This window comes from Ixodes scapularis, unplaced genomic scaffold (genome assembly GCF_016920785.2).
Source record: "Ixodes scapularis isolate PalLabHiFi unplaced genomic scaffold, ASM1692078v2 PGA_scaffold3__209_contigs__length_174095766, whole genome shotgun sequence".
In the NCBI taxonomy this organism is placed as follows: Eukaryota; Metazoa; Arthropoda; class Arachnida; order Ixodida; family Ixodidae; genus Ixodes; species Ixodes scapularis.
The window spans coordinates 34,194,102-34,205,018 of record NW_024609868.1 but is presented as its reverse complement, the minus strand read 5'-3'; the positions used below and the strand labels follow the sequence as shown (position 1 = coordinate 34,205,018).

The 10,917-nt window shown below is 45.1% G+C and overlaps 1 protein-coding gene across 1 annotated transcript; it reads right to left on the bottom strand.

Moving 5' to 3' along the window:
- Nucleotides 1-3: 3 nt before the first annotated feature.
- On the bottom strand, nucleotides 4-10,346 carry LOC120840681. The gene is made up of 3 exons (XM_040211291.1): nucleotides 10,000-10,346; nucleotides 9,420-9,705; nucleotides 4-8 (listed from the first exon to the last, which is right to left on the bottom strand). The coding sequence occupies exons 1-3, from the start codon at nucleotides 10,330-10,332 to the stop codon at nucleotides 4-6; spliced, it is 624 nt and encodes a 207-aa protein (XP_040067225.1). The 5' UTR covers nucleotides 10,333-10,346.
- Nucleotides 10,347-10,917: the final 571 nt, after the last annotated feature.

Genomic DNA, 10,917 nt, shown 5'->3' with positions numbered 1-10,917 from the left:
AAGCTAGCCTGAAATAAAATAATGATCAAATGATAGCAGTGCCTCTCGGTGGCTTCCGAAGCCTCACTACCCGGTCGCGTGATTCCTTCGGAAGATTCTCCGACGGAACGGTGTTCCGTATCAAGAACATCCTTTTGTGCCCTGTCATGAAATAGGGGGGGAATATTTTGCCGGCAGCCGGCACTACCACTCGAGAGGGGGAAAAAAAATTTGCCGGGAGTTTCGAACGGCAATGATTATTCTAAAAAAGATGAATATTAATCGCCAAAGGTTTCACGAGAAAAAAGAAAGTTCTACCCTGATTTGAACCTGGGACCCACGGCACGTGAAACGGACACCTTTCCACTCAGTTACTCACGCAACGGAAGTTCCTCTTTTGACTATTCCTTTTACACGAAACCCAATAAAAACAACTACCGGCCATTTTTTTTTTGCTCGGTTTGTTGTGCCGGCTGCCGGCAGAATATCGACTACCTATGAAATACAATGTACGGTTTGAACGGATGTCGATGCAAGCGTAATTTACGCGCGTACATGCCTCGTCCTTTAGCGCAATTTGTTTGGAAGACATCGCTTGAGAAGTGACGATCACACCACGTCGACCGCACTCAACTTCTTCCTATACTCTTACTTATCCACTGCGATTTGAGTTTGTTTGTTTTTTTCGGCAGAAAAGCGGTGAAAACTGATTTTAGGCTCTAAAGCAAGCGCTGAGCGCTGCGGTGCGCAACAAGCGTACTATATTCTAACAAACCTGCAGGGAACACGACAACAACACGGCAGCCAACGGCAGCACACTGGGACGCCGAAGTTGTTTTCCACGCAGGCGGTATTTGTTTTGGTGAACGCAGCGGCCCCTATAGTTCGACCTCCTCACCAATAGTCTTCCTTTCTTGTTCTTCGTCCTGTTTTGCCCCAGCAGGACCCATCTTATCTCAAGCAGATATTTTTACAAATAAAACATAATGGTGGCTGACGTAGACTTGATATTTTGGGCTTGAAGAGAGTGAAATTCGTGAGTGGGGCCATAGCGCGGCTTACTTAGTAGTCTACCCTCTGCTGCCCGTGGCATCAGCGGACGTCTATCTGGAGAGCACCGGAGTAAACTGCAATCGGTCCGTGCTCCGTGCGTTTTTGAATGGCACCAAGAAAGGTACACACGGCGGACGTGCGTTTACATTTCCTTGTTTTAATCGACGTTCTAATTAATTGTTGTTATGAGTGTCCTTTTTCTTTTATTACTTATATTTATATACTGGAAACATATTTTTTTATTCCCCAACATCTCCAGTGAGGCTCGAACTGTTCAGAACCAAAGGGAGAAGAATATCGAGCCAACCCTTATTTATTATTTAGTTATCACCTTACTGTTACAACTATGTTTTGCTATTGATGACTTCTACAGTTTCGCGATTTAAACAATGGAGAATTTTTGTAGATTGGTCCGATGACTCCGATAACGATATCCGATACTTCGCCGCCGTCTTTGCGCATGCATCATATCGTTATCGGGTACCGCTATCGCGGCTATCGAAGGTATTAAAAGGATCTACTAAATCTCTCGAAGAGCAGGCAACAGCTGCAACGACGAAGCTTTGCTCTACATTCGAGGTAAATAGTACTTCCCTCGCTTCGCTGAAAAAGCTCAATGCAGAGCATGAAGCATTCGTGAGGAACAACATTGCACTCCCCTCCAGTGCCTCACCTCAAATGGTGTTCAGCGTAGCAGTCGACATATTGAAAAAGAAATAACGCAAAATGTCTGACGAGATTTTCGAGAGCCAACTGTTGCTCAAACTACTCAAGGTCATTAAATGGAACAGGTGGCAACAATAAGAACTTGAATAACCCTCGTCCCTTTGTTTCTTACTTGAGGAGAATAATGTTAAAAGTAACGCCACAAAAGTAACGGATTACTTTTTGGGGTAACGGCTAGTTACTTTCATGGGAGGGTAATTGTAATTGTAATAAATTACAATTTAGCCTCGAGTAATTGTAAATGTAATTCCTTACTATTTTTCAGTAACGTGTACAAGTCTGCGCAGGCCATCCCGGGCCGCGGGCCGGGCTCGGGCTTCCCGGTTGCGTTTATGAAGGGCCCAGGCCGGGTACGGGCCTTGCATCCAAGTCTACATGGCGGGCCAAAGCGGGAAAGCCGGTCATTACTTTTTTTTAGCAACATGGACTTTGGATGCGTGTTCGGGGAGTTGGGAGAGGAACCACAAAGGGGGAGAAGCAGATGCTAAAGTATGTGTGTGTGCGTCTATGTTTTCGTGCGTTTCGGCGTGTGTGCAGCGAATGCTCTTCCAGAGGACTAGCGGCGCGGCATTCCTTTTCGCCTATCAACACGCACACATACGAGCCTACACTATGCGCACCGGCGTAAACCATCTGTACGTACGAGTGCGTGCATCCCCAATATGATTGGAGAAGTTCCCCTGAGCGGTGCTTTTCCTGAACAATTTCTCGCAGACCACGGCGAAGGACAGCGATACTTTTTTTATGCTGTACGCAGCGAAAGTGGGTGATTTAGAACTTTGTGTATGAGCGAACCCGTCGCAACTTTTCGCTTCCTTTTCAACTGTGGCACATGGTTTTGCTTACTGTTGCTTGTCATTTTTGTGTTTTCCGTTCTTTCCGCGCGGGTTTGGTCGCAAAGAAGGACGATCGGGATGATTTTTCTCAACAAGCTGCCCAGGCCTGCAGATTTTTCCGACTAATATTATCAGGAAAAAGCTCGAGCTACAACTTATTACGTCTTATGTTTTGTGAATGCGAAAGCATGCAAGCAGCTGGTCCGCTCCCTTTTTCGTCAGCTGCCTACTTTCCGTTTCCGGTCAGCGCGCGGCTGCAACCAAAGAACGAAGGGCGAGGGTAAGACGGGCCGGGGAGGAGGAAGCAGACGGAACGCTGGAGAAGAGAGGGGGAAACCTCCTTCTTTCTTTAGCGTTCCGTCTGCTTCCTCCTTCCCGGCCCGTCTTACCCTCGCCCTTCGTTCTTTGGTTGCAACAGACTATAGTTTCCTTGGGCGCTCCGTGTTAAAGGGATACCGAATCGAAACTTAAAATATACAGGAAACACCTAGAGATAAGTCAAATGGAATCAGACTAACCTATAATTGTTAATCGCATAGTCATATTTCAAGCGGATGGTTGTATTTTTCGTTCTAAATGCCTGGATTTCGGCGAGCGCTTCAGAATCAGCCGTCGAAGAGCGCGATGCACTTCGGGAAATCCGGCGCGGTCTTGACGTCATCATGCCTCGGAGGGCCAAGCGTACAGTAGTTACGGGTCTTGCCACTTGGTGACGTCAGCGTGTTACAATCTCGCATAGTCGAAGTACCCGAGGGCTGCAGTAGCATATTGCGGAGCCGGCGGAGCGGCTTCGAGTGAAATGGTCACCGACGAACGCGACGAGAGCGGTGGGTAGATGACACTAATAAGGACGAAGATGCCGCCACGCCGCTGCATCACCAGGCCATGATGGCCGAGAAGCGATTCTGCCTAGAGTCGTATTTGTACGACACGTCTGTCTTGTCTTCGTCGTCCGCAACAGGTAACAGAGCTTATTCACAAAACGATCTTACAGCAAAACCTAAGAAAAGTGCCGTATTCACGAAGCGAAATTATCGCAAGTTTTTCGCACGATGAGATCCTACGACCACGCCTACGACAGCTACAAAGCTTTACGCACTTTTTATGATCAAATTTACATCGCCGGCTACATCGCTCGCTTACGTCGTCGCAACGACCAACGTGCATTTCTATGTGCTCTCTGTGCGCGTCCCAACGAAAGAAAAGAAGAAAAAAAAAAGTAATTGAAACTGAACGCCGCGGCGGAGACAAACGCTAGAACCACGGATACCTGAAAAAGCTGCAACGACAAGGACCCACCGACCAAGCGACCACCACAGACGCTAGGCTTAGCAAAACACTTCGACGATCCGGGGCAAGACCATCTTATCTCCACACGATCGGCTGGCTTGATGAATGGAATACGCCCACGCGACCTCTGTGGACCCTCCTCGAATGAATTGTTTGAACCCTGACCTCTAATTTGGGGTAAGAAGGCCAGTCTTTCCCCTTGTCGTACCTAGCTTTTCAGATGCAGCGGTGACGAACGATCTCGTCGAGGAGGAATACTCTCCTCGATTCAATCTCCATTTTTTGTGTGTGTGTGTGTTATAGAGCTTAAATAAAAGCCATATGGATTGCCTTCACAACTTGGGTACGTACACGTTTTTTAGATGTCCATTTTATTTCGACATGATACGCCAAAACATGTCGAGTGAGAGCAGTTTTTGGGAGCGACTCAATGCCGGTCCAGTCTTTCTCTGCCGAGCGTCTCCTCAGCATCGAGTTGCGATTGTAGGCCCAGCGGTTCATAAAATCGATTGTAAAAGACCGTTCCCGAAGCGGTTACCAAGAGCGCAATGCCAGTGCGGTTCTGCTCCCAGTGCGAACAGGTATTTACATGGATCTTGCTGACACTCTTTTACTTCAAACGTATCTTCCTGCACCTTGGCTCCCTCCCGCATCCCCGAAAAGCGCCGCAGGGATTTGTTTACATGCGCGCCGCTTTGCAGAGCCGTGCGGGCCGCCGCCCGCCGCCTTTCAGCCACGACGGTAGTTGTGTTGACTTCTTAGCGATCGAGTTCGTTATCAGTTGCGGTCGCCGAAGGCGGCTATCTCGTAATCAGGAAAGGTGGGCATGCGGGCCCGTTTAAACAGGCATTTCGTAGGGTGAATATTGCATCGCACGTACACAATCTCCAAACCACCCCAAAGAAGCGTTGCCGGAAAGACCACCCGGTCACCCGGTAATAAAACGAACGGTGGCCAACTCTGCTGTTGCATTCTTCACCAAAGCGCCTCGGTACTACGTTCAGGCCTAAGCAATGCCTATGAGTGTCCGTACTTCCCGTTGTGGTGCTGCTCTTACGGGCATGTTGTCGTCACGACATTCCATCGAAGCTTCACAGACATCCACGAGGTGGTTTTTGGTTATCGTTTTATTAACATAATAATATATATTTTATTTTCCATTTACAATGGTGGAGGCCGAGAAAAAAAGCCGCACGAAACGGCTTGACGAGCTCTCGGCCCCCGAACTACATTCTGCAGCAGTGACAAAGCAAAAGAGAGACAAGAAAAAAAAAAAAAAATCGTTTTCTCGCGTTATTCTACGGAATATTGGTATCGGTGAAGTCCTATTTTAACCCTCTTTATGTTCAAGCAAAGAGATAGGCTCTAAAATTTGGTTTCCGTACCCCTTTAACGGCGCGCTGATGTACACGTCGCGCCACGGGGTGAGCGGTCTTGGAAACTGACGAGCCCAGCGGCCGATGGGAGCCCCGTCGACGCGCGCCAGCCAATGGAACCGAAGGCGATCGCGGAAACTAGGTGCCGTTTTTGCGTTTCAGACTGATGACGTCAGCTCGCTCCATGGAACAGTTAATGTTTTCGCATTAAAAAAAAAAAAAGATGTCTACAGCATTTAAGGTTGCTGATGTCGTGATGTTGTGGGGGCTTGGGACCAGTAAAGCTGTGCCAGTAGCTTTTTTTCCAAGCCGCCCTCCAGTCTGTACTTCGTTGGAAAATAAACTCCTATTATTATAATCTGGATATAAACCAGGCTGAAAGTGGGAATAACGAAGAAACTAGGTTGGAACAAGATTAGAATTTATAAATAAACCAGAATTATTTCTCGGAGATAATTGTCTCTGCATAACAAGTTACATCACAAAGTTCCAGCAACAAAACGGGATGTGATGGTTTGTGCTACATATGCCAAAAACTAGACGGTCGGTTTACTAGAAAACTACCTACCGGTTGAATTAGAACCTCCAAATATTTATTTATTTATTTATTTATTATACCCTCAGGGCCGAAGCATTACAGAGGGGGTGGGCAACGGAAGTACAAAAAACGCTGAAAATGGTTAGTCCGGCACAGATCATGAATAGTAACTTGTTAAAGCTTCTTTAAAGAGGACAAAATCGCCAATGGACGCAATGGGTGAGGGAAGGCCGTTCCAATCACGAGATGTTTTTGGGATGAAAGATTTGAAAAAAGAATTTGAAATGGAAGTGGGTATACCAACTTTGCAGCAGTGATCGAGGCGAGAGGATACGTAGATGGGAGCACTGATTAGTTGTTCTTTCAAGAGTGAATTGGCATAGTAAATTTTATGGAATAAACAGAGACGGGAGATAGTGCGACGAGTGGAAAGAGGGGGCAGTGAGAGACTAGCTTTCATGGATGTGACGCTTGATGTACGATGGTAGTTTGATAATATAAAACGTGCTGACCGGTTTTGGATGGCTTCAAGCGCTGATATGAGGCTTTCTGTACCGGGATCCCAGACCGAGCATGCATATTCAAGTTTTGGTCGCACCAGTGTTTTATAAAGTAGTAATTTTAATGATGATGGAGCTAGAGAAAAGTTACGTCTTAAATATCCAAGCATGCGGTTACTGTTATTAACGATATATTCGGTGTGAGTTTTCCATGATAGGTCAGGAGAGATATGAACACCTAGATATTTGTAAGTTGATACGTTTTCAAGGATGTTATTTGATAGGAAGTAGTTAGGACAGAGTGCTGCTTTGCGAGAAATCCTCATTGTCTTACACTTCATAGTGTTTAGTTTCATGTGCCAAGCATCACACCAGGAAGAAATTGCATTTAAATCAGATTGAATTATGTGTACGTCAGAGTCATTAGTAATTTCACGGTAAACAACGCAATCATCCGCAAATACGCTTATGGAGGAGGAAATGCTAGTAGGTAGGTCATTTATATATACTAAGAATAAGAGGGGGCCTAGACAGAACCCTGTGGTACACCGGACTTAACGAGGGACGATGACGAGTTTTTGTTATTGACAGTTACAAATTGCGATCTGTTAGTGAGGAAACACTCTAACCAAGATAAGATATATGGATCAATACTGAGTAGGCTAAGCTTGTATAGTAGTAGTTTATGTGTTACCTTATCGAAAGCCTTTGCAAAGTCCAGAAAGATGCAGTCAGTCTGAGATCCACGGTCCAGAGCCGAGTGGAGGTTGTGGGTGAAAACTAAAAGCTGAGTATCGCACGAGAAAGATTTGCGGAATCCATGTTGAAAAGGGCTAAAGAAGGAGTTGCACTCCAGGAAACGCGAGAGCTGTGAAGAAATTATGTGCTCCATGATTTTGCAGGGTACGCTATGTAAGAGATATTGGCCTGTAATTGAAAGGGGAGAAACGGTCACCAGCTTTGTGAATTGGAACAACCTTCCCTACCTTCCAGTCCTCGGGTAAGACGCCATGATCAAGTGATTGTTGAAACAAAGATGACAAGATGATTGAGGAGTACATTTTGGTATTTTTTAGAAATTTCGCGTTTATCTCGTCGACACCTGATGCCGACGACAGCTTGAGGTTTTCAATAATTTTAACAATACCGGGTGGATCAAACACAATTGGTAACATGGGCAAAAAATCAGAAGATGGTAGTACGGGATGGTTGGCACCTAAGAAATCACTAAAGACACTGATGAAACTTTCGTTGAAAGTCATAGCGCAATCTTCACCAGAAATCACCTCTCCGCCTGAATTTTTAAGTTGAATTAAATGTTTGTCGGCAGGGTTGACTGAGTTCCAAAACTGTTTTGGATTGTTAGTGAGCATTGAGGGTAATTTTATGCTGAAAAAGTTATATTTAGTTTCATCGACGGCCAATTTGTATACTTCAGCTGCCGAATGGTACGCGGCCCAGCGATCGGGAGACATTGATGATTTAGCTGCTCGAAACAAGCGCTTTTTCTTATTAGACAGCCTTTTTAAAGTCGTATTATACCAAGGTGATTTCGAGTTTGATTTGACAACACGACAGGGAATGTAGTTGGTGATCAATGAAGTAATTTTATCTTTGAACAGACACCAATTGCCTTCAACCGATCGTTCTGAAAAATTCTGCATATAAGAGCCCATGAATGTACATAGCTCGCGGTTTATGGATTCAAAGTCGGCTCTGGCGTAATCACGGATGTGTTTGACACAATCAGCAGGATTGTTCTTAGGACTTTTCAGGAAAAAATGCAAGGCTAAATGGTCGCTAAGACCTGGAAGATAAGAGATCGGCTCTACGAGGTCCTTAGACGTAGTTAAAATAAGATCAAGAACGTTGGATGCTGAGGACGTAATTCTCGTGGGCTCGGTTACTAATTGCGAAAGATTAAAATCTGCACAGAGATTTAGGAAATCGTTGCTTTCAGAAGAATAAGGCACGCAAATAGGAATATCTTGTGACCAGTTAATATTTGGGTAGTTAAAATCGCCAAAAATAAATAGCTGCGAGTTAGGAAACCTTGAAACAATCCCGCTAAGTGTGTCATGTAATAACTCCACAAAATTCTTAGCAAAGGTAGGTGGGCGGTAACATGCACAGACAACAATGTTTCTGGGACTTAGTTGGAAACGTACACACACAATTTCTAAGCTAGATGCTAAGTTAATATGGGATGACTCAATGTAATCAGCAACTGCAACCAGCACGCCTCCGCCCGTCCGCGAATCCCTATCATGCCGATAAACTTTGTACTGCTTATCACAAAAAAAAAGTTCATCGTTACGTATTTTGCTAGAGAGCCATGTCTCGGTCAACACAATGATGTCGGCAGAAGCAGAATCAAGAGCGGAGCACAATTCATCGCGTTTCTTTATTACGCTTCGGATAGTTGTAAAGAAAACAGAAACATTTTCCACCGTCGAATCTTTGACTGGAAGAGTGCACGATTGTTATGACGTTGCTGATTGCACGTGTTGCGGTTGGAGTGACTCGGCACCTCTATCAGTAGCACTGGTAGCACTAGAAATTTCATAAACTTCGTCACTCGTACTGCAGTAGGCGTAACACTTCTTGTTTAGGTGAAGCCTGTTGTACCTTATCTTAAATATACTATTGGGACTCTGAGATTTTGCGAAGTCAAACAACTTCTTGCGCGCATAACGTGTGGCTGGTGCGAAGTCTTCATTGACTGAGACGTTCCATGTTTTTAGTTTAGCTTATGCTGAAAGTATGCTCTCTTTAGTTTTGGTTGACACAAGTTTTACCATTACTGGTCGACACTTGTTTCGAGAAAACGTACCAAGCCGGTGCGCACGAGTGATTCCCTCTTCAGAAATGCTCAGCTCAGGGACGTTAGAAAGCAGCGAGTGTACTTTTTGCTCAGATTGGGCCCAGGTCTCCGAGGGCGAGTCATCTATACCATGAAAGATTAGATTGTCTCGCCGAGACCGATCTTCGAGGTCGTCAAGTCTAGCACGCAAGAATGCATTTTCTTTTTTAACTTCTTCTAGAACCTGATGTGTAGTGCGTACTTCACAATCCAGTCTATCAAGAACATTAGTCTTAGTTTCCACATTCTGGTGCCGGTTAGAGATGTCAGTGATTTTGTCTTCCAACTGCTGTTGATTTGTTTTGATTTCATTTACAACCATTAGTAGTTTAGACTGACCATCTTGAAGCAGTTTGCACATGTCGTCAAGCTGTTTGTTACGCGTTTCAGGACCGGGGTTTACCTCAACGTCGCCGCATAGCATCAGCAATTTTACAACATCTATACTCTGACCGACGATCGAGAACAACTCCCGTGGGCATGGGAACACCAAAAGAAAAACGTCGCTTGATTTTTTAGTGTACAAAGAATCGATATTACTAACCTGCGTACAGAAGAAGCGAAAAACGTTAGCCGTCCGCATCGTATGGCTGTTCCCATGCCCAGTGAAAGCATAGGCGATCGGCCGGTCCCTCTTATCGTGTGGCGCCGCTGATGTCGCTGATGATGAGGCTGGCCTCTCGAACGTTTTTGGCAGGATGGTGGGCGTGTCCGGTGGGAGACGAAGTGGCGTGTTCTTGTTGATGACTGGCAGTTTACCCGCCGCTGTGACAGGTTTTGCGAGTAGAACTGTAGAACTTGAATCCACTGTTGGTAGGAAGCATGTGCTGAACATCAACTGCGTACAGAAGAAGCGAAAAACGTTAGCCGTCCGCATCGTATGGCTGTTCCCATGCCCAGTGAAAGCATAGGCGATCGGCCGGTCCCTCTTATCGTGTGGCGCCGCTGATGTCGCTGATGATGAGGCTGGCCTCTCGAACGTTTTTGGCAGGATGGTGGGCGTGTCCGGTGGGAGACGAAGTGGCGTGTTCTTGTTGATGACTGGCAGTTTACCCGCCGCTGTGACAGGTTTTGCGAGTAGAACTGTAGAACTTGAATCCACTGTTGGTAGGAAGCATGTGCTGAACATCAACTGCGTACAGAAGAAGCGAAAAACGTTAGCCGTCCGCATCGTATGGCTGTTCCCATGCCCAGATATAACGAAGTTTATAAATAAACTTCGTATAAATATAACGAAGTTTATGAAAAAAATGGCAAAATCATTGCGGAACGGTCATACCTTACTGCCATAATTGTTGCCCTAAACATGATTGGAGTACAAGCAAACAGTAATATCCTCTGCATAATTTACGTAATAAATAATAACAAAATAAGAAAAGAAGGATGACATGATGGCATGTACTTTTGTAACATCGAGCCTCGTGCTTAGGATCAAAATGATACGTCAAGCAACGTGCGGAGATATTAAAAAAAACATAATAAAAACACAGCATGGTCGTTTCTACTCAAGGAAATATATATATATATATATATATATATATACGAATATAATTTTTTTTTGCGCTACATTAGATTACTATGAGACGAACAATTATAGGATTATAATACAGATGTTTGTACGGTCATTCCCGGTCACCATAGGCATGACTTTGACAGGCAGGGTAGCGTATCGAAATAAACTGCTTGAAGGCACTGCATCGCAAAGTACATTCCGTCTAATCTAAAAATTCAAGGGTTGGAATTTATATATACCTGG